The sequence below is a fragment of the Arachis duranensis genome, unplaced genomic scaffold (genome assembly GCF_000817695.3).
Source record: "Arachis duranensis cultivar V14167 unplaced genomic scaffold, aradu.V14167.gnm2.J7QH unplaced_Scaffold_44480, whole genome shotgun sequence".
In the NCBI taxonomy this organism is placed as follows: Eukaryota; Viridiplantae; Streptophyta; class Magnoliopsida; order Fabales; family Fabaceae; genus Arachis; species Arachis duranensis.
The window spans coordinates 39,895-64,529 of NW_026264928.1; the positions used below are offsets into that span (position 1 = coordinate 39,895).

Below are 24,635 nucleotides of genomic sequence, written 5' to 3' on the forward strand. Positions count from 1 at the left end.
TTGATTACTAAATTACTCAATTATTCATAGAGCCTACTTCTTAACTTAAAATTTTTGCAGTTTAAATAGCAGGATGCCAAGATACTTGATTGGCTTATAATGTTTCTTAAGTTGTAAGAATTTTTAGGTTTCCAATTTTATATTTGTCCTGTATTTAAGTGTCAAAAGACTATATTAACCTCTGAAATTGATTACTAAATTACTCAATTACTTATAGAGCCTGCTTCTTGACTTAAAATCATTGCAGCTTAAATAGCAGGATGTCAAAATACTTGATTGGCTTATAATGTTTCTTGAGTTGTAAGAATAAAATCTTTACCCATGTTCATTAGAATTCAATCTCCTCGCCTTTCCTCTGCTGTCAACCCTTGATACAGTAGAATCGACGAGAGTTGTCCTGATCCATTGCTACAGCTGCTTCGGGGTTCTTGGCCTTCTTGACCTTTTCCTTACTATCTGGTTCATCATTTTGCAATTGGGATTTTGTTTCAGCAGTTGCTAGAGAAGGTGGACAGCACGATTTGTCAGCCGGTAATGTGCGGATGTCATAAGTTGGTGCCATTGAAGGGCTTTAAGAAAGGTATGTTCCTTATTTTTGGCATTAATTTTTTTAGCAGATGAATTTTTTAGGGTTAGGTTTAAGGTATTGTAGCTTGAAAGATACAAGAACACATAAGCAAGAGCGGTGGGAAAGCAATTAAGAAAAGGGGAAAAACTTCCGTGGTTTGGGAAGTGACCCTGGTAGTGTGTAGGTAAGGGAATAATAAAGCTTACCTGAAAAAAAGAAAGATTGATTTGAGAACTTGTTTTAAAGGCTAGGTTGCCCCAGGGCCAAATTAGCTATGCGATCCTAAATCCAGGCTTTAAGATGAGAGTGGACCTGAATCCTATCTCAATCAATAACTTGATGAATTATCATCATCCTTGTGGATTGTTTGCAGGACCTAGGTAGATTATATGTGTTGACAGTGTTATGTTGGATTATTGACATGACGTGTCCCTGAAAAAATTGGGTATGATCTTTTTTTATATGTTAATTGACTTACCTTAAAGGATTATACTAGTATGCAGTGCAGGATGGACTTGGAATTTAGTTAGAGATATATTCTGTAGTGAAGCAATGGTAGAAGTATTTTAGTTATTCAGCAAATAATTGTAATTATTTTAATTATTTTAATTGTTTTAATTTTATAATTTTAATTAAAAATTTAAATTACTTAAATAATATTTTGAAGATGAAGTTAAGATTTTCATTTTTGTGTGTATAGAATAGCACGAATAATATACTATCGCATAGCTAATGAATTTAGTGGAATGAGGTTACTTTAGATTTTGTTATTATTTTGTATTTGAATGGCCCACATACTAAGTGACCTATGTTGCGGTGAGGTTATTAAAACAGGGGCCATAGTTCTAATCGGTAGGAGATAGGAAAAATGTAGTTTGGTGGTTTTGTAGCTAATTTAGGCTTTGTGTGTGTTCTTTTAATGCCGAGATGTTGGTGTCGTGAAGATCAATAAACGACTTGATCCAATTGCTTACGTTGGACAAGAAAGCTAAGTAACTCATCCCATTTTCCTTAAGTGGTGACATTAGTTTTCATGGCTGAGGACAACAATACAATTCCTAACGTAGACGCTGTGATAGACGCCGTTGAAACATTTAGTTCGGAGGTGGAGGATAGGGATGCTGACGAGGTATGTCATGTGCATGATAGTTTTAATGGTTACGTTAAGGATGTTTGTATAATGTTTTCTGATTTGATTTCACCCCCTATTTTATGTATGAAAATGGCTTCGAGATAGTAATGAAGCGGAGGATGATGATGTCGAAGCTACCGAGCATAATCACGGAGTAGGTGAGGCAGTTGGTGGTTCAGACAACATACGTGTGGATCAGATAATAAATATGGAATTTATGACCCCTGGGGAAGCAAGAGGATTCTATAGTGAGTACAGTCGTGAAAAGGGCTTCGATATTCGAGTAAAAAATGCCAAATGCGAAGTGCGTTACACGTTTGTATGCAATTGAGAGGGGTTTAGACATAGGAAGTGGCTACAGAAGATTGATCAAAAGAGGGAATACAATCCAGTAACTCGGTGCGGGTATGGCAGAGATGAGGATAAAGAGAATAACATCTGATAGGAAATGGTGTGTTGCATGTTTTGTTGATGATCATAACCACGGTCTTGATAGGAATATGTCGGATGTTGATATAGCTCACATGAATAACTTGAGGGAGGTGGGAATTAGCATTCCAAAGGTATATCAGTCATTTGCGATGCAGGTTGGAGGGTTCAACTTAGTCAGGTTTACGAAGCAAGACATGCACAATGAGGTCCGCAAGCAACGTGCACTGCAGGAAGGGGATGTTAATGCTACGCTGCGGATTTTCGAGTGTGTTGCAAGGGATGACAAGAGACTCTTTTGGAGATACGAAGTTGGTGATGGTGATCGGATGTGTGATATGATATGGAGTGACGGGCGCAGTCAAGAAGATTACCAGGTTTTTGGAGATGTCCTTGCTTTTAATACGACCTATGGCAGGAATAAGTATAACCTTCAGGTGATTGTGCTGTTTGAGGTTAATCACCATAACCAAACATGTGTTTTTGCAACTGTCATGATCTCTTGTGAGGTGCAAGAATCGTACAAGTAAGTACTACATAAGTTTCTAGAATGCATGAATGGCAAAGCCCCGAAATCAGTTATCCCTGATGGGGATCTTTCTATGCAGTTGGCCATCAGTCACGTGTTTCCGAAGGCGCATCCTAGCACCAGAAGTATCAACAGGAGGGTCGGTAGAAACTGTCTGAACTCTAGGGGTCGGGATGTTCTTCCTCAGGCTCTGAGAGTCAGAAGTTAGCTTCTTCGGGCGCACCTGGGAAGACCTTCCCCCAATGTCTTTGTCGTCAAGTTTTGGGCAGCTGTTGCCTTCTTGTCCTTCCGGAAGGCCTTTATAGAGTCAGAAGATTTAACCATCTTTGAAAAGAAACTAGAAAAAATATTAGACAATTGGAAAGGGATAAATTGGCAAATAATAGAAGAAAACTATCAGAAAGAAGTCGGATGCTACCAAATTCAACACGGATGAGGGAGGGATCTCCTAGAAACTTCTTTGTATCCAAATAAGGAGGCTCCCCCTAATGTTTCTCTAAAACACCCACAAAAGCTTGTTCTACCTCACTCAAACTCTCCCAAGGATATTTGACCACTACTACATCTTTTTGCCACCATAAGGGAAAGGTGGGCTCATCATTCTCATCCAAGAAAAAAGGACGAGCATCCTCAACAGCACGGACTTTGAAGTAGTAATTCTTAAAGTCCCAAAAGGACTCATCAAATATAAAAAAACACCTTCTTTCTGTGGGTAGCTCGGAAGGAAATCCAAGAGGCTTTCTTCTTGATCACCTAAGGTTTTGTCAACACAAAAAGGTAAAGAAAAAGGGATATGGTAGGTCGGACACCTAGCTCTTGACACAACAGTTGAAAAATATTTATAAAATTCCAAAAATTCGGATGAAGTTGAAAAGGGGCCATATTACAGGTCCATAAGAGGTCAGTCTCAAAAGCAGTAAAAGGGATGGTGATATTCAGCTGGCTAAAGAAATAGTTATAAGCATAAAAGAAGAGGCGTTCTCCCCGAGTTAAGGGAGGGAAACTAACCCTCTCCTCAAGGTCAGGCGACAACAGTTCGTAATTCTTTCCATTATCCCTATTGCTACAGATCCTATGGAACCTCCTAAGCCTCTCACAGTACTTAGGATCAGCCACAGTCACACACATCAAAACTATTGAAAAGAGCCAATCGGCCATACCAGTAGGAACTTTGGTGGACATCTCGACAATGTTTTTACGCGAAGACATAGACCAACTATCCCTACAAGTAAGAAAAATAAAAAGTCACTAACAAACAACTCGGACAGAAACAAAAAGTGGGAAACAACCAAACAAACAACAACCATAGCAACAAAAGGATACCCCAAGATCCACACAAAAGAGATCAAACGCCATAAGTCCAGGGGCATCCTTTGGAGGCAACAATACAGAGAACAAGAAAAGGAGTAAACCCTAACCCTCTCAAACAGAAGAAAAGGAAATCCAGATATCAATGACAGAGAAGTAAAAAGATTGCGACTTTCAAGAAACAAAAATCAACAAGGAAGTTTCATCGTTTTGGGAAAAAAAAGCTCAGCAAAAATCAAATCTTTGTATATAGAGAAATAGCACATGCAACAGTCATCATCGAAAGTAAAACAGAACCAGAAAATAATGCAGAGAAGTTCGGAATAAAAGAGCTAACCTAGAAAAGTAGAAGAAGGCAGAAAGACAAAATACGCGAGCAAGTAAGACGTGAAGAAAACTCCAAAAGCATGCAATCTTGGGTTACGGGGTAAACAAAAAGAAACTTCTTTTTGCTGAGCAAAATGAAACGTACGAACGGTTCAGAACTCGAGAGAAAAAAGAAAAAGCTTAGGGCAAAGTGATATTCTTTTTCCAAGCTGAAAGAATGAAGTAGACAAAGGGAGAAGAAAGGGCTAAGTTCAAAATCCTTTTTTCGAAATAAAGAGGGAAAAGGAAATGGCAAAATAATAGCACAATCAATGAAGCATTAAAAGCATGTGCGTATTTTCAAGAAAGTAACCCCCCTTTCGAGGAACAAACGCAGCAATAAAGGAGCTAAAAAATTCTTCGCATTTTGAAAAATAAACTCGCGAATGGAAGAACGGATTGGACCAAAATGCTTGAGTACGACTTCCCCAAAGAGATCAAAGCTTAGAAAGCACGATCTCATGGAAAGGTCCGAACTCAAGTAGGGGCACTGTTCATACCCTGAACCGAGCTATACTATCCTAGTTGGACGACGTCAAAACGACCGACCTCTTGTAAAGGTTGGCTCGTCACTGACCTCTTCCTAAAGAGCTCAGCTAACTCTCTATAAAGGCCCAAGCAGGCCCAAAGCTAAGGATTACAGCCCCTCTAAAGGCGACTAACAAAAAAAAGATAAGGTGACCTCACCCACAAAAAGATACGATAAGATAACAAATTTATCTCAGAGGAAGATCATCAAACACTACTATAAATACACTAGAGCACCCAGGTATAACTCATACTATGATTCTACAAAAAACCTGCCTAAAGCACGTGCTAACGTAAGCATCGAAGTCTCTTGCAGGTACCACCACCCTCCGGTGATGAAGGATCAGCAGTGATGTGTGGAAAACGATCAAACACGAAACTCACCGGCAAGTGTACCGGGTCGCATCAAGTAATAATAACTCACATGAGTGAGGTCGATCCCACAGGGATTGAAGGATTGAGCAATTTTAGTTTAGTGATTGATTTAGTCAAGCAAACAAGTATTGGTTGAGTGGTTTGTAATTGACAGAAGCTAAGTTGCTTGAAATGTAAAGGGAGAGGGGTAATTGACTGAAAATTAAAGTGCAGAGAAATTAAAGAGGCTGAATCTTAAAGTGCAAGAAATATAAATTGCAGAAACTTAGATTGCAAGAAATGTAAATAACTGAATCTTAAAGTGCAAGAAATGTAAATTGCTTGAATCATAAAAGGAATTGGGAATTGGGATTGCAGAATTTAAACAAGCAGAAGTAAATTTCATTAAACAGAAGAGTAGAAAATGAATTGAATTGAAGTAGATCTCAAATAGTAAAGGTAGAATGCTTTGAAATGTACAACAGAAAATGACTTGTGCTTAATTGCAGCAAAATAAAAGATGTTGAAAATCTCAGGAGTGGAAGAAACTAGAAAACAAGTCTAGATCTCAAATCCTTCCTTGATCCAACAAGAACAATTGCAAAAGAAACAAAGAAAAGTAAATTGCAGGAAGAATAGAAGATGAAGCAGTAAACGGAAAGTGAAATTCAATTATGCAGAGAAAGTAAACAAGAGATCTCAAGGTGAGATTGAAACAGAAGTTCTTCAATTCTCCACCCAAGATCCAAAGCAAGAAAAATAAAAAGTGCTCAAGCAAGAACAAGGAAGAAGAGAGATCAATTCTCCTTCCCAATTCTCTCAGATCTAAACTCAAAAGTAAAAGCTCCAAAATGAAAATGAAAGTTCAGAAAATTTTAAAGTGAGTCTAGAGGTAAAAGTAAAAGAAAAAAATATTGAAGGTAAAGGTCCTAACTAAATCAAACTAGCTTCTATTTATACACTTTCTATTCTTGGATTTTAGAATTTGGGTGGGCTTAAAAGATGGGTGAAGAATTGAATTAAATTGGATTTTTAAGTGAATTTCCAGCCCAAGTGTTGTTCCCAAGAGGATGCTCTGCTCTTGTGGAGAGCGGAGCATTGAAGCTTTGTGTGGGGATCCTTGTTGCGTGCCAAGGCTTGTGAGGCAACAGGAGATTGCCCTGCTCTTGTGGAGAGCGGAGCAGTGGAGCCTTGCATGTGCATCCTGCCAGTGTCATGATGCGTGCCTAAGCTCCCTGGCCGTGTCAAGCATGCTCGTGTCATGCACCAAGGGGAGTGCTATGCTCTCCTTGTGAACAGCGCATTGGAGCTTCCAAGGGGAGTGCCAAGTTCGAATCCCATGGAGTGCATTGCTTGGCTTTTTCTTCTTGGCACATAATTCACGCATAAGGCTTGGCTTCCTAGAGACCCTTGGTTCGAAACTTGGTGGAGGAAGTTGCTGCATTTTTTCCTTGGTTTCCTTGGCACCAAAGTAGCGCCTAGGCCTTTACTTCCTTGAAGGTCTTGTGCTCGAACCTTGGAGGTTGAAAACAAGCCAATTTCCTTGCATTTGAGCGCTGCCCCCTTCCCTCTTGTGATTGGGTTCGAAACCCATGAGTGGCATTTGGAGATATTTTCTTTCTGTTTTCTTCTAAGAGGAGCCCGAAAATGCTCTCCAAAGAGAGCAGAGCAATGTTTTTGCTCTTCCTTGTTTCTTGGCTTAAATTTGAGCTCCGCTCTCAAGGGGGGCAGAGCATTGAAGCTTTGTATGCTTGGTTCATTGTTATGCTCCCTTGGAGAGCATTGTGCTCTTGGGGAGAGCAGTATGGCTTTCCTTCATTGTTGTGCCACACTCTCTTCTTCTTTGGGCCACGCTTCTTAGGCCACGCTTTCTTGTTTTCTTCTTTTCTTCACCTACAAATAATCAAAACAACCAATCAAAGTATCACCAAATTCACAAGGTTTATAAATCATTAAAAATCAACTGAATTTAGTTTTAAACTTCATGATTTAACATCAATTAAATGGTGGTTGTTTGATTCAAAGAAACCATGCATTTCCACTCTAAATTACTTACTTATAATGCAAGAAAGTGCATAAAAATTAGTGAAACAAGTGAAATTAGCTTGAAAAATAGGCATATGATGACTTGTCATCAAGCAGCATCTCCCACTTTATCAGGTCAGACACAGCATCATCGACCAGCACAGAAGATCTCGTCCGAGATCGTCCTTCAGTTCCAGGTAACCCTCAGAACACTATGTATGTGGCATCTTCTTCGAAATGCGACGTCTAATATTTCTACACAAGAGGAGCTTGACTTTCGATCTTGGTACGGAATGCCAGTTCTACAAACCCAATTCCTTGAGCTGGAAAAGTTGGGTGCGATACATTTCACCTGAGAGATATTCTACAGGTTTCGAGTGTGTCTAACAAGATCTGTGCGATACCATGTTGTGGATCATCACGAAAGTGAGCATGGTTGTAGCTTTATTGTAAAGAAGTACCGTCGACCTTACCAAACATGGCAGGTAGAGCATGTCCGAAGCAGCAACCTGTTCAGTTGCAACTGCCTTCGGATGGAGTCGTTCGACATCCCTTGTGTGCATATAATTTTCATCCTTATCTACCTTAATATTGGTTCATTTCCATCAACACTTGTGCTCCGGAGGTGGTCAAAGGCCGCCAAAAGCAAATTTGTTACTGATAGAGCCGTCATGGAAAACGGGGACGCCGGAGCTTTGTACCGAAGTAGAGTCAGTTCTTTTTTCCACCATTGTAGGCGCCTTGCAAAGGTTGCGTGCTTGACGGAGGAAGACTACAACATATTCTTGCAGAAGGTTAGAAGGGATACCATGATCTTGGAAGTCAAGAATGGGCTATGTGTTGATGTTGATGCCGCTAGGGCTCCGGAGGTTTCTACGACAGCTAGGGTGAATGATCCATTGCAAGTGAGGACAAAAGGAACTAGCAGAGGTAATGATGCTTCTAGTTCAAAGGGACCGAAGAGGAGGAAGTGCAGCGATCGTGGAAGGCTTGGGCATCGCCGAACTCGATGCCCAGCTAGTCAGCAATCCGGAGAAATTCAGCACGATCCTCATGGTGAGGACAATGGCATTCAAGGGAGGCCAAGTGTAAGTAGTGTCTGCTTCAGGTAGTACAATGAAAAAAAAAAAAGGATTGCTGTTACAATAAATTTGCTTTTTAACATAATCTTATGACCAAATGCAGGGTTATAGAGCGGAGGTGCAAACTGGTACAGGTCAGACATGTGGAGGGAATGCTCCTTAGGCCGACTGTGAGGTAAAGCATTTAAGAATGGCATGTAAGAAATTCAGCGTGCCATTTCGTATGTTACATTTTCTAATTTATTTGTTGCCATACATTTTTTTTAATTCTATGTAGGGTCCAGTGCTTCTGGAGGGAACAAGGAAAAGGAAATAGCGGGTCAACCTTCCATCGACATTCCATCCATTCATCTTCCCCCAGTGATAGCACCGACAGTACTTACGGGGTATTACGTGACTCATGGTGCAGGCCTATGAAGGTAGCAAGTTGTGGTATTTTTAAGGGGTCATTGGGAAGGTTTGGAATTTTCATGTGTGTGTAGTTATGGAATTTAAAATATAAATAGATGTTTCTGAGTTGGGGTTTAGGGAATTTTTGTTGTAGCTTGTTATCTGCCTGTATGTGTAATTTTATTTTTGAAGAATCGATAATGATCGTATTAATACTTGAGGAAATATGAAACTTTCGTATCTTAGCACTATTGATAAAGTGCATTAGATGTAGCCTTTTATTTTATTTCATTGATGGTTATCTAGCCTTTTATTGTATTTTAGTGACGATCATTTAGGCTTGTATTTGATGTTGATATAATTGGATCCTGTTATGTTATTTTAATAATTGTTATGTTGCCTTTGATTATATTTAGTTTATGATTATGTTGATGGTTATGTTTGATGTTGATATAATTAGATCCTATTATCATGCAAATGCTCCATTAGTCCTTAAGGGCAAATCTTGTACATTTAAAGAAGGGAGTAGAGTGGTAGTGGGAGGAAGAATCGGAAATGGAAAAACTACACTTGTAAGCGCTTTATTCCGCTTAGTTGAGTCTGCAGGAAGTGATATTCTGATACAAGGGATCAACATATGCTCAATAAGGCTGAAAGATTTGAGAATGAAGCTAAGCATCATTCCTCAAGAACCAACACTTTACAAGGGCAGCATTAGAACAAACTTGGACCCTTTACGTCTCTACACTGATCATGAAATATGGAAGGTATGTGAAGTGGGTCTTTGATTGCAAAACTAGATGCAATTAAAGGGTTTTATTTTTTCTAAGAAACACTCATGGAAATTTATTTGCACAGGCTCTAGACAATTGTCAACTTAATGAAATAATTAGTTGTCTACCAAATCTCTTGGACTCTTTTGGTGAGTTAAATCTATGAACTTTTAGATTACAATATGTAATGGAGGGAGCAGCCACCGAATATTACATCACCATTCACTAGTAATATTTTTCAAATGAAAATATTTGCGAAATGTTATTGTTGATTTATATCATTCAAGATTTGACAACTATATGCATTGCATCAGTTGATTCATTTGACTGAAATAGTCTAAACAAAATTTACCAATTTTAACAGTAATTATTGAAGGTGAAAACTGGAGTGTAGGGTAGCGCCAACCATTTTGTCTAGGAAGAGTACTTCTTAAAAGGAACAGAATTCTTGTGTTGGATAAAGCAAATGCCTCCATTGATGCCACTTGTGATGAAAAATTTAGTCTGAGACTTGAGACCCGAGGGTTGAAATGAAAAATTTGAAACAAACTTTAGTTGGGGAAAGGAGAGGCCGACAGGGGCAGGAGTGGACTGGGTTGTGGGTCTTGGGTACCCTTGTAAGGCTTCATTTTGATTTTTTTTTAAATCTACAAACCGGAAACCTTTTAAAAAATCAGCTAGTCCTAGCAGTTAACAAGTTAAAGGCAGTTTTGACCTTTTGGGCTAGTTTTTGATGTGTTCACCAAAGAAAAGAAATAGAGCTTAGGAATGGCCCAACCGATGGAATGGGTGAGAAACTTTATTTGTTTTTTCATGTAGAAGGGTTCCATAGTTGAATGTTATGGTGGTGAATAAACAACTAAAAGGAGAGTGGGCCACGAAGTAAGATAGTCATCCCAAAAAGGAAAAAAAAAGAAACTCTAACTTTGCATGAAGCGGAAAAACTAAAGTAAAAGAACAAAGTAGTTAAAAATGGATGCGATGTCGCTCTGCAACAGGGAGCTTCTTTCTCTCAATAGGAGAGTAGTCCTAGAACTTCGGGTTCTTCTCCAACAGGGAGCTCTTTTCAATCTCAACACCCACAACATATCTCTCACCACACCCATACTTTATAAACAGCTAAAAGACCTGCAAAACACAACAAATATTGAGCACAGGGAGTTGCAGTAAATGATATTGGTTCGAAGAAGATGCTATTCAGCTTTAAGGACAGAAAGAAAGGACTACAGATAATGCAAAACGGGCCATGGAATGTAAGAGGAAATATGGTTAATCTGAGACTATGGAGGGAGGGTGAATCAGTGTTCGAGGTAGATCATGACTTCATGGAATTTTGGATCCAAATACATGGCATCCCGCTGGACCTCATGGATAGAGAAACAGGAGTGCGAATAGGAGAGATGTTGGGAGCTCTAGCCGAGGCGGAAGACCCAAAAATGGATGGAATTCTGAGGAGATCATACCTGAGGATCAGGGTCAGCATCAACATCACCAAGGCGCTACCAACAGGCTTCTGGTTAGACAGGGAGGACCTGCCTCCTCTGTGGGTCTTCTTCAGGTATGAAAGGCTACCGGATAGTTACTGTTTTAATTGTGGAATCTTAGGACATGAAAAGAAGACTTGCAAGAACCCAACAGCAATGGCAAGCTGGGATCCTACCAAGAAGAGGTATGCACCAGGCCTAGGAACAGGAAATGGACAATCAAGATCAACGGCGGGGGGAGGAAGCTCAAAACAACAAAGTTGGAATGAGGAGGGAGAGAGGTTGGCGCGTGAGCAACAAAACCAGGAAAGGGAAAGTGGGGGGAAACAGAAATCGGAGGAGAGCAGGATAAGGGAGGAACAGGTGTTTCAGCAGAAAATCAGGGAAGAAAGTGTTCGGGAAAACCAAACTGAGAGAGAGGAAGAGATGGCTGAGGCAGAAGAGCAGGTAGAGAAAGTACAACAAATCCCTGATTTTCAGGGAATTAGGAATAGGCAGAATGTCCTGGAAGCTGCCTATAAATTTAAAAGACTCATTGAGGAGATAAGGGAGAGGAAAGATGAATGGGCCAATAGCAATAAGGCCCAAGAGGAAGGGGAAATGATTGGGGTACAGAGGTTGGGAAGAAAGGGCCCAACAAAGGAAAATAGGGCAAATGCAGAGGCAAACATGTTACATGGAGAATATGGGGAAAGAAATGGGCTGAGACAACATATAATAGAGGAGGGGGAAGTAAACAGCTACAGCATTGCGAAGGGGAGGTTGGGCCTGGAAAACGAAGTAAGAAAGGAGACCATAGGCCAGGAATTAAAAAGGCTGATGTTAGCAAGACACAAGGGCAAACAAATATGTGAAGACAGATTAGGAGGCAATGATAATCTAGCCTTACTGAAGGGTGACAGGGAAGATGACAAACAAAAGAAACAGTTAAAGGAAACACAGAGGAGGGATCATAAGTATGGGAATCAGCATGCTCACTCAGGGGGGAATGACTACTATGTTGAACTAGCAAGTGATGAAGATCAAGAAGAAGGAATGGAAGCTCAGGGAGATTGGGAAACACAGCTTGCAAGGAAACTGGAAATAAAACTGAATTTGAAAAGGAAGAGAGAACTATCACAAGTGCCTTTGCTAACGTACACAGAAGGGAGGGAGGAGTGCGAGGACAAGGAAGCCAAGAAACTGAGGAGCAGCAACACGGCTCGGGTTTCATGGAAGTATCAACCAGCAACACAAGACCCTGAATCTCTCAAAGAAGGACAGAAGGCTGAGGAGGCGGGCCTTAACATGCCCCAACCTCAGCCATGAGTATTATAAGCTAGAATTGTCGGGGAATAGCGGCTGCCCCGACAATTTCTGAGCTATACAATTTATGTAAAAGAGTAAAGCCGCTTATAGTATATCTAATGGAAACTAGGGCAAGTAGAGATAGAATGAATAGGATTAATAGAAAGCTGAAGTTTGATAATATGTTTTGCGTAGAACCCCGGGGCTTGTCCGGTGGACTATGTCTCCTATGGAAATCTAATGTGAATGTTAATGTTTATGAATGGTGTGACAACTATATTAAAGCCAATATTAACATTAATAATGATTTGAAATGGCAGGGCATTTTTGTGTATGGAAATCCTGTTTTTAAGAAGCGAAGGAAACTATGGCAGGAGCTCACGGTAAGTAATATAAGCAAGGAGGTACCTCAAGCTTATTTGGGGGACTTCAATGACATACTAAACCAAGAAGAAAAGGCAGGTATTCTCCCACAACCTAAAATCTGTTTAGAAACGTTTAGAAGGTTTGTAGATGAAAATGGTTTGATGGATGTTGACTTAAAGGGAAGTAAATATACCTGGTTCAGTAATCCTAGAAACAACTTCATAACTAGGGACATAAGCTCGGATCATTGTGCGCTCATATTGGATTTACAACCGAGAGGGAGGATAAAAAGAGAATTCAAGTTTGAGACATTTTGGGCTGAGCATGAGGAGTGCAAAGAGGTGATCAAGAAGGGCTGGCAACAAGATGATGGAAATAGGAATTGTTGGGGAAAATTCATAAGAAAGAGAAACAGATGCATAAGGGAGCTGATGGAATGGAGCAAACGAAAGTTTAAAAGAGCAGATAAAGAACTAGAAAGAAAGAAAGCAGAATTACATCACATCCAAGAGAACGATATGTCAGAAAGAGATCAAAGAAGAGAGAGGGAATTGAAGAACCAAATATCAGAGCTATGGAAACAAGAGGAGAAATATTGGGGGCAAAGATCAAGGCTGAAATGGCTAAAATGGGGGGACAAAAACACATCATTCTTTCATGCAACAACCATTCAGAGAAGAATTAGGAACAGAATTGACAAAGTGAAAGATGAAACAGGTCAGTGGATACAAGGAGAGGCAAGCATAATGAGGTTAGTGGAAAGGCACTACACTAAATTATTCACCTCCGAAGGAGACAGAAATCTGGAAGAGTGTGTAAAAGACATACCAAAAAGAGTTACTAGATAGATGAATGAGGAACTAATGGCAAAAATTAAAGATGAGGAAATAAGGGAGGCTGTTTTCAGTATGGGAGGGCTGAAAGCTCCAGGGCCAGATGGCTTAAATGGGCTTTTCTTCCAACAACACTGGGAGATCTTAAGCAAAGAAGTCTGTGGAGTAGTGAAGCAAATTTTTGAAGATGGATGTATACCAGGGGATCTAGGGGAAACTACTGTTGTCTTGGTGCCCAAGGTTAGCCAACCGGAAAGCCTAAATCAGCTCAGACCAATAAGTTGCTGCAACTTTGCATATAAAATAGTAACTAAGGTCTTGGTGGGAAGGCTAAGGAAAGTGTTAGATCAAATCATATCTCCAGTTCAGAGTGCATTTGTCAAAGGAAGACTCATACAAGACAATATAATTATAGTGCAAGAAGCTTTTCATATGCTAAATAAAAAAGGAAATGCTGGAAGTCAGGACCTAGCGATAAAATTGGACATGAATAAAGCCTATGATAGATTGGAGTGGAATTTTTTGCAAAGGGTCATGGAAGAACTTGGATTTAGTAATGAATGGGTGAGGCTGGTTATGAGCTGTGTTAAAAGCGTCACTTACAGATTTAAAATAAATGGGAAGCTATCCAGTAGAATCACCCCTCAAAGAGGACTTAGGCAGGGAGACTCATTATCACCCTACCTCTTCATCTTGGCAGCTGAAAGCTTCACTATTCTGATGGAAAAGGCGAGAAGGGATAGGCTGATTTCTGGAATAAGATTAGCTCAATCAGCACCGGTCATCACTCATTTATTATTTGCTGACGATTGCATAATTTTTGCAGGTGCGGAAGAGGAGGAGATATTTCAACTAATCCAGATTTTAAATAAATACACGGAGGCATCAGGACAAAGAATCAACACTGAAAAATCCGGGCTAATCTTTGGAAGCCAAGTATCTATACAAAAGAGAGTGAACATAGAAGAGATAACTGGAATGGCGTCATGGGATGATCCAGGAAGATATTTAGGGCTGCCTGCAAGATGGGGAAGATCCAAAAATAGGGCGTTGGAGTGGATAAAGGAGAAAATACTTGACAAAATGCAAGGATGGAAAGAGAAGCTGCTAAACCAAGCTGGAAAGGAGATTTTGATAAAAGCAGTAATTCAAGCGATCCCGGCTTTTGCTATGAACATCATCAAATTCCCAAAATCATTCTACAGAGAAATCGAGGCTGCAATAGTGAGATTCTGGTGGGCAAACAACGGGAGGGAAAAAAGTATCCATTGGAAGAGCTGGAAAAAGTTGACTAAGAGTAAAACAAATGGAGGCTTAGGGTTCAAGGATTTCGAGTGTCAAAACATTGCGCATCTAGCGAAACAGACTTGGAGGCTACTAAAAGAGGGGGAAGCTATTTGGGCAAAGACGCTAAAAGCAATTTATTACCCTAATTGTAGCTTATGGGAAGCGAAAGAAGGAAGAAATGCGTCATGGATATGGAAAAGCTTGTTGGAGGGAAGGGATTTTATTAGAAAGAAAGGCAGATGGAGCATAGGGAGTGGAATGGAGATAGATATATGGGAGGATAATTGGGTGGCAGGAATGGGGAAATTGAGGAGATATGGGGAAGAACAAGTCAGAAAAGTGAGTGACCTTATAAAGCATGGAGAGGGCTGGAATGAGAACAGAATCAGGGGAATATTTCCGGGGAACATAGCAGAATCGATCACAAGAACACCTATAAGCCTGATTAACAAAAAGGATAATCTGATCTGGCCATACACAGCAGAAGGACATTACACAGTCAAATCAGGTTACCGGGCTGCGAAAGAGGAGAAAGATGCAAAAGAAGAAATAAAATTAAATGAAGCTTCATCAAGTCAGAATCACAGGGAGATTTGGGGGACTATATGGGGACTACCAGTGCCACAAAAGATCAGAATGTTCTTATGGAAAGCAGTGGAAGGTATTCTACCAGTAAACAGTAATTTGTATAAGCGCAGATGTGCAGTTAAGCCTTCATGTAGCATATGCCAGGATGAGAATGAAACTGTTGAACATGTCTTACTCTTATGTCCGTGGACGAGGGCGGTTTGGTTCGGATCGAGTATTCAAATAACACCTACAGCCTATAATGTGACATCGTTTGGAAGATGGATATGGGATACAGTACAGAAAATAAGAAGGGAGACAGGGAAGGATCAGGAAAGAGTACTATGTAAACTGGGGTGTGTATGTTGGTACATTTGGAAGACAAGAAACCAATACATATTCCAGCAAGCAACAATCAATCCAAAACAGGCAATTACCAATGCAGAACAACTAGCAGAAGAATACCACAACACAACAAGCGGGAGTAGCACTCAACAAAATTCAAGCAAAGGCAGGATTGGGGATAGGAAGAGAATTACCTGGAGACCCCCACCACAAGAAAGGTTGAAGGTCAATACTGATGCAGCGTTCCAGAAAGATACAGGTAAGGCAGCTTCAGCCGTCGTCATTAGGAATTGGCAGGGCAAGATCATTACTGGGACAACAAAAAAATTTACCACAACTTCAGCACTAGCAGCAGAAGCTCAGGCATACAGAGAAGCTCTAATACTCATAAAGAATTTACAAATAGAAAATTGTATAATCGAAACAGATTGTTTACCATTGGTCCAAGCTGTTAAGGCGAGAACGCCAATAGCGGAGGCAGACGCAATTCTCAGAGACATTCTGCAAATGCTTGAAGAGGCGCCAACTGTAGGAGCTACCTGGACTCCAAGGGAAGGCAACATAGTAGCTCACCAATTGGCAGCGATGGCAATGGGGAATGTTCTCACGAGCCAGTGGACTTTCAATATTCCTAATCCAGTTAGGAATTCAATTAGAACAGAAGCCAGATTCGCAATTTCTCACCACAATCAATGGGCGCAAAATCAACAGGTTGGGCATTCATCCCCTACCAATCAGCAAAGAATGCAAACAGAAAAGGACATACCTCTGAGGGGAGAAATGCATACACGAGACATGCATCAAGCTGAAGGGGGAGAGAAGCATCAACCCACTGCGTCACAGCGGCGAACCATGGAGAGGAGCAACCACATTGGCAAAGATGAGAGAGCAGATCGTCGAAGGAGTGCAGATGGTCACGATCCGTGGCCGGAAGCTTCGATGCAGAGGATTGCTGAGGCCGAGGCAACCAACCCAGAAGAACCAACGCGGGTACTCCAAGATCGGCGTCAGTACCGGACGGATGAGGAGAATAGAGATGAATGCTCCAGACAACAAGAAACTCGACCAGAGAGCAAAGCGAGGAAGACGACAGTAGTGTTAGGGTCGAGCGCGAGGGAGACGGGGTTTGGGGTGAATCGGGCTCTGTTTGAGTGGCCGGGTCAGTAATCTGACCTTGGCCCCGTCCAAAAAAAAAAAATGGATGCAATGACAAGAGCAATTGAAACCTTGCACCAACAGCTGAAAATTTAAAAAATAAAATATGGCAACCAATTTACGTAAAGGTGTTTGCTACGGTACGATCGATATTTTATGCGTATTGGTACGATATAAAAGATAGACAAATAAAAATTTGCCATGTGAATTATATTTATTTACATCGACATTTATTTTTTATTTAAATTTTAAAAAATATTATATTATTATATATACAAAATATCCTCACAAATAATTATAAAAAGATAAATATATCCTTATAATTATTTGTGTTAAATGATTAAATAATTCTTTTTATATTTGTAAATAAAAGTCAAAAACACCCTTTTACAATCAAATAATTTCAAAAAAGAAAACAAAATCAAAATCAATTAACCAAAATAAAATAATCTGTGTTTGCATTTCTTTTTCTCTCAACATCAAAATTGTACCAAAAATGATGAACAAACCCTAACCAAGCAAAAAGTCGCAAAATCAGTCTTCATCTCCCTCTCCCTGCTTGCCCTTTCTTGTTGTTTCTGTAGTCCTATCTCCGCGCGGCGTGCTTCCCTACCTCGCGCCGCTGTGCTCTCGCCGCCGTGCCTCCCGTCGTCGCATCGTCTGTGGGTGTTGATCGCATGATGCTCCCTGCTGCAGCCTGTGGGTGTTGCCGTGTTAAAAGTTGCTAGTGTCGCCATCGCTGCTACTCTCTTTTCCATCGTGGCTGACTCCGTTGTGGCGCCGCCAGTTCAGGTAAGTCACAAAGCTCCTCTTTCCCCTGCGATAGTCCCCTCCTACTTCTGTTTAATACTTCAGTTCAATGTTCAAACTTCAATCTGTTATATTCCTATATTTTGTTTTGAATATGATTATGAAGTTATAATTTTGCTAGTTATTGGATTGAGTTTTGAATCTTCTCTGTTGAACTAAACTCAGTTAAACTTTTGAAGTCTTTTAGTTGAATTTTCCTCCTTTCTATTTTATTCTGAACCACCTAAAATGAATTATTTAATTTTTCTTGTTCAATTTTGTTTTGAATTTGCTGTTGCTCAATTTTTAATGATTGGTTCCTTTCAACATATAACAAACATTCATAAAAATGCTTATTCATAGAATAATGTAGATTGTTCCATTAGAAATCAACAACAGAGTGAAGGGTTCTGCAGTACCATGGTTCTTACTAGTTAGTACTTTAGTTGCTCATGTTTTTATGTTCTGCAGATAGTGATTTGAGGAATTGAGACCAGGAGTAATCACTGTGTGGCCAAAGTTTCGACAAAATTGAATGCTGAACCCCATTTGAAAGATGTTTCTGTACCATTTGTTCTGTTATGAGGATCATATATGTTGATATTTTCTGCAATTCTATCATTTATTTCTCAATTCAGATGGTTACTATGTGGGAATTTAGGATATAAAACTCCATTTACCATGCATACATTTTCATCTATAACCTGTTCTGGAGCATGTTTGGCAATAAATTACTTCAGAGAAATAAGTGTTTATAAGCTTTTGATATGAGTTGCCTTAGAAGCTAATCTAAATGCAGTCATGGATTTGCTAAAATATAACAAATTCTTCTTGTTAGAGATCAATTTATGGTTGAGATTTCCTTTCTTTCCTTCTTTGCAGTTAAAACAAAAGTAGAATAAAAGAGAAACATGGATATATTTTAGTTCAGTCCTTTATCCTACTTTTAATTTCCAAGGTCTTCACTATTCGGATAAAGCTCTATTTCATTAATGAATTTTACCGGTTAAAGTTTGGAAAATATTTGCATAAATTTGAAGCAGATGCTTACACATTTTTGGATTTCTGATTTTATTCATTGAGATATAAATTAAACTATTTTAACGGTTCAGATAGACGTATTGATAGTTAATGTGGACATCAAACAGTGAAGTTTACTGAGTGCAAGCAACCGATTGAAAAATTTTGCTAAATTATTTAAAATCCTAGTGTACTCTGCATAAAATCCACGTCCAAAAATGGTGTAAACTGTTAAAATAAACATATGAATATATATAAAAAAATATGCATGTACCTATAAATATTTTTATATATTTAAGGTACAAATTATTCATATGTATTTGTGTATAATAATAATAATAATAAAGTCTAGGAAATAAACTAAAATATAATATAAGCCAACTTTCTTTTGTTATTGGATTTAGATCCTCTAAATTTTGAATTTCACTTTAGAGAATAAAGTGTGATTTCTCCCTATTTATTTCATAAGTAGGATCAAGAAAAAATATGAGAGAAAAATCATTCAAGAGTGAGAGATTATATTTTACTCTCTAAAATGAAAATTCAAGATTTAGAGGATTTAAATTCTTTTTTATTATTGTCTCTAAAATCGAAACATTAACTAATCCTGCAAACGAAAAAGAAAACAATAAACATAAACAAAATATAATGCTTAGGTCACTAGAAAGTTTATATACTCACAAAAAACCAGACCAAAAAAATAAAAGAAGGAAAAATTGTAAATTTAATTTCGTGGAAAATCATCAAAGATCACGTTGGTGATTATTATTCAACTTTTTAAGTTTTTCAAAGGCTTTAATTTTGATTCTATACTCAATGATATTATGATCCTTTAACATGAGTGAAAATGCAATCTTCATTCGATTATTATCATTGACCTAATAAAATATTATCATTTAGATATTAGGCTTAACTACCTAAATATCAAAGAAAGAGTGAGGGAAAAAAACTGGAGTGTATAATATTATCCTTATATTAAAATTATCATCTTAAAAAATAAGCTATCATCCAACTCGCAATCCACACATCCGCATCATTCTTACAGATCAAACAAGAGATATTAGAGAGCACTATATAATTATATAAATTTTATATGATTAACTGCTAATTAAAATATTTTATAAACCAACTTTGAAGATGAAAAGACCTTCTAATTCTTCAAATTCAAATTATGAAAAAAAATTAGATTTGGAGTGATCTCAAAAATATATATATATATATTTATCATATGAGAATATGAGATGGATTAAGTTTAATGCTTCTTTAATTTTCTTTCCTTTTATTTTCCTCTAAAAAAATATTACAAGTAAAATTGATAAACAATTTAACATAATTTAAAATTAATATAAAAAATAAAATAAAATTGATTTAATTTTATCATTTAATTTTTTCTCTCTCTCTATATACATTGATCAGCTAATTAATTATTGAGAAAGATAAAGAAAAAAAATTATATAATATTGATATTGAGTTCCAACCATAAAAAAATTCAATTTTCTTCATACATTATCAAATTAATCCAAATAAAATATTTGACTTGCAAATCAACAAATCATCATTTTAGAATTTACAAGCTCATAATTATATATACATGTTTCTTCATCTAACTAACTAAAAGATAGCTTCTTCTGCTATACATTGTTCTTAAGCTTCAGAAATTGCATGCTCAAGACATGTCAAAGGTTTTTTAATACTTTACGACTCCCATATGCCAAAAATTAAAGTTATCCATTGTAACTATCTTTATATACTTGTGTTTTGGCTTTTCAACTTTTTTTCTTTGGTTCACACACTTGATCTTTTTGAGTGGAATAAAAACTTTGTAATAGATCCTCATCATTTGGCCTTTCCCTGTAAATATTTTGATTGATCTCTCATTGCAGAATACTACCCTGTCACTTAAGATGAATAGCAAACCTGTTAGAGGCCCTGATGTTGTCAAAAGATAGCATGTCGAAGCTTTTAGAAGTGTTTTACCTTCTCTGACATTGAAGAATTGCTTAAACACTTTGTCGTCTCCACCAAGTTGAAGAATTCTAGCTCCTAAGCTCAACTTCCCGTTAAGACTTTTAGATATCTTTGGTGCCATCCTAACTGCAAATCATACTCATGTATATCAGTTGAATTTTAATTTAGACTACTTCACATGAACACCAAACAAATCATTTTGATAACAACAAAAGGGTACTAGCATGTTCTTGGACTCCTTGTGAAAGACTATCATCACAAGTTCTTCTAAGTTTGTTTAGAATTGAATATACTCTACCTAAAACAATGAAAGTGAAACTCAACTTCATCAACTTAATACTTGATTGCAGAATAATAACAATCCTTAAACATTCAATTTTTGGCTGTACTCCTTACCAACATCTCTATTTCACTGGCTTAAGGAAAAAATATTTATGGAAGTTATCAAACTTAGTAATAATATAGAAAACAACAATCAAGCTATGCCATTGTATTAAGCAGAACCCAATAGGAGGGAAAAGAGAAAGCACAAGATTATCCAAATTAGTTTTATGTCCATCTACTTAGACAAAAAAACAATTCAGAACCCTTCACTCTGTTGTTGGTTTCTAATGGAATAATCTACATTATTCTATGAATAAGCATTTTTATGAATGTTTGTGATATGTTGAAAGGAACCAGTCATTAAAAATTGAACAACAGTAAATTCAAAACAAAATTGAACAAGAAAAATTAAATAATTCATTTTAGGTAGTTCAGAATAAAATAGAAAGGAGAAAAATTCAACTAAAAGACTTTAAAAGTTTAACTGAGTTCAATTCAGCAGAGAAGATTCAAAAATCAATCCAATAACTAGCAAAATTATAACTTCATAATCATATTCAGAACAAAATAGAGGAATATAACAGATTGAAGCTTGAACGTTGAACTGAAGTATTGAAGAGAGGTAGGAGGGGACTATCGCAGGGGAAAGAGGAGGTTTGCGACTTACCTTAACTGGCGGCGCCACGACGGAGTCAGCCACGATGGAAAAGAGAGCTACAACAATGGCAGCACTAGCAACTTGCAACACGGCAACACCCACAGGCTGCAGCAGGGAGCATCATGCGATACAACACCCACAGACGATGCGACGATGGAAGGCACGGCGGCGAGAGCATAGCAGCGCGAGGTAGGGAAGCACTGATGCATCACTATTTTGTGATACATCTTGTGCTTAATTCAGTGGGTTTTATCCACTAATCGCACACTTATTCATAGAAATCGCATGTTTTATATTTTCTTTCCTGATTTTGTGCTATGATTGAAAACATGTTTCTTTGGTCTTAATTTAGCTAATTTTAATTCTCTCCTATTACCATTCGATGCCATGATATGTGTGTTAAGTGTTTTCAGAGATTACAGGGCAGGAATGGCGTAGAGGATGGAAAAGAAGCATGCAAAAGTGGAGGAATACAAGAAGCTGAAGGAACTACAAAGCTGTCAACCCTGACTTCTTTGCACTTAATCGATCATAACTTGAGCTACAAAGGTCTAAATGAGGCGCTTCTAGTTGCGCTGGAATGTTAACGTCCATGGCTTTGCAACAATATACAATTTCCCATAGTGGCCATGCAGCTAGGCGACGCGAACGCGCACTTGACGCACACGTGCACTTGACGAAAAGTCCATCGGCGCGCACGCGCGATATGCGTGACGTACTGCAACTGCAGAAATCACTGGGGGCAATTTTTGGGCTATTTTGACCTAGTTTTCAGCCCAGAAAACATAGAATAGAGGCTGCAGAGTGGGAGAATCATGCATGGACTTCTCACATTCACACAATTTTAGTTTTAGATGTAGTTTCTAGGGTGAGAGGCTCTCTCCTCTCTCTAGGTTTTAGGATTCCTAGTTTTATGCTTTTGAGTTGGATATTACAAAGAGTTACTACCTTCGTGAAGTTTTTATCATTTTAGTTTGTTTTCTATTTCCTTACTCTTTTATTTCCTATTTGATTCCATTATTTCTTGATTATTTTCAATTAAGTTCAATTACCATGTCAATGGAGTAGGCTTTAACTGGACTTTGGAGTTGATTAATATTTTGAGACCCTTGAGTTGGAATACTCAAGAGTTAATTGGTAATTGGAAGTTGTTGGCCAGCTTTCTAGTTACTGACACTAACCTTTCCCAAGGGAAAGGAGTATTTTCTTGTGAATAGAAGTTTGGCTCTCAACTTGACTTTCCTTTATTCAATGAAGGATAACCAAGTGGAACAACAACCTATTACTAATTAATCTTGAAAAATCCAACAAGGATAGAACTTCAGATTAATCTTCTCCTAGTCAAGACTTTTTACTTATTTTAATTACGTAAAACTTCTTGTTAATTTTCATTGCTTTAATTTATAATCTTTTATGTGCCCATTGTCCAAACTCCAAATTTTTCAGAAAACCCATAACCAATTATAAGCACACTTCCCTGCAATTCTTTGAGAGACAACCCGAGGTTTAAATACTTCGGTTATTACTTTTATTGGGTTTGCTTTAGTGACAAACAAGTTTTTGTACGAAAGGATTCTTTGCTGGTTTAGAAGCTATACTTTCAACGAGACTTTATTTGTAAAATTCTTTTCTAGCAAAAATTCGTTCGTCAAGCAAGCTGCGCAAAGATAGGACTAGGGAAGCAACAAGAAAGGGCGAGCAGGAAGAGGGAGATGAGGACTGGTTTTGCGACTTTTTGCCTGGTTAGGGTTTGTTCATCATTTTTGGTGCAATTTTGATGTTGAGAGAAAAAGAAGTGCAAGCACAAATTATTTTATTTTGGTTAATTGATTTTGATTTTGTTTTTTTTTCTGAAATTATTTGATTGACGTGATTTTAATTTAATTTTGATTGTAAAAGGGTGTTTTTGACTTTTTTTTACAAATATAAAAAGAATTATTTAATCATTATTAAATACAAATAATTTTAAGGATATATTTGTCTTTCTATAATTATTTGTGAGGACATTTTTATATATATAATAACATAACATTTTTAAAATTTAAATAAAAAATAAATGTCAATGCAGATAAATATAATCATGTGGCAAATTTTTATTTGTCCATTTTTTATATTGTATCAATACGTATAAAATATCGATCGTACCGTAGCAATCACTTTACGTGAATTTGAGTGATACAAAATTCAAACGACCGACGTATGAAAAACTATATTTTATGTCATTTGTACTTGTTAATTTCCAAAAATATATTATTAGATCCTCATAAAACCCTAAACCCTTCAATAATATGCGTAAGTAATAATTATCATTTAAAAAAATGAATACTCAAAGCCTACGAACTCATTTTCACAACTCTTTGAAGGATGCACTCCTAACATATGTGTTCTGTGATTTTGTTTTGGATTATTTTTTCGCTATGTATTCCTAACAGCGGGGTAGCCCTTGATGAACGGTGCGAAAAAACTGAAACACCGAACCTTAACAAAGGAACAAATAGATACCTTGTCACTTCGGTTTAGGGGTATATGCGCATGTTTTGAGTCGGTGAAAATTTTCGGTAGCCCCACCGACCAGTCACCAAGGCTTGTTGGGGTGGAGATCAGTAATGATGCTCTAATGAGCTAGCAGGGATTCGTAGACAGTGACTTAAGTAGAACAACGTCGTCTCCAAGGTCAGGAGAATTAGGCACCACAAGGTCAAAGTCAGTTGGGATTGGAGATTCATTCAGAAATCCATTCCCCTTGTGAGACTGGCTACGCTGGTGCGTGAAGGATGGAACAGGAGGAACCGGGTCTGACGTGAGGATGGGCTTGCCGTCCTCGAGAGTAACGGCTGCGCTTGTTATTTTTTATGTGGGAGAGAGAGAAGTGTATAACAAAAAACTGTGAATAGAAGTGTGTTTCACATTGGTATGGGATGTACAAATCGGATGCACCGATTTGTTTGTTTTATTTTTTTTTAAAACAAACAATCACAAATCGGACCGTCCGATTTGTGAATTCGAAAAAAAAAATTTTAATGTTAAAATCGGACCGTCCGATTTTTATTTTAAAAAATAAAAAAAAT

The 24,635-nt window shown here is 38.0% G+C and overlaps 1 protein-coding gene across 1 annotated transcript; it reads left to right on the top strand.

Annotated features, from left to right (window-relative positions):
• The first annotated feature begins 2,107 nt into the window (after window positions 1-2,107).
• Window positions 2,108-2,659, top strand: LOC107472305 (protein FAR-RED IMPAIRED RESPONSE 1-like). Its single transcript, XM_016091838.1, has one exon. It carries the CDS (start codon window positions 2,108-2,110, stop codon window positions 2,657-2,659), a length of 552 nt encoding a protein of 183 aa, XP_015947324.1.
• Window positions 2,660-24,635: the final 21,976 nt, after the last annotated feature.

Bases quoted from the DNA above. Each gene is read 5' to 3' on its own strand.
- LOC107472305 (XM_016091838.1), top strand. From the start codon at position 2,108: ATGGCAGAGATGAGGATAAAGAGAATAACATCTGATAGGAAATGGTGT.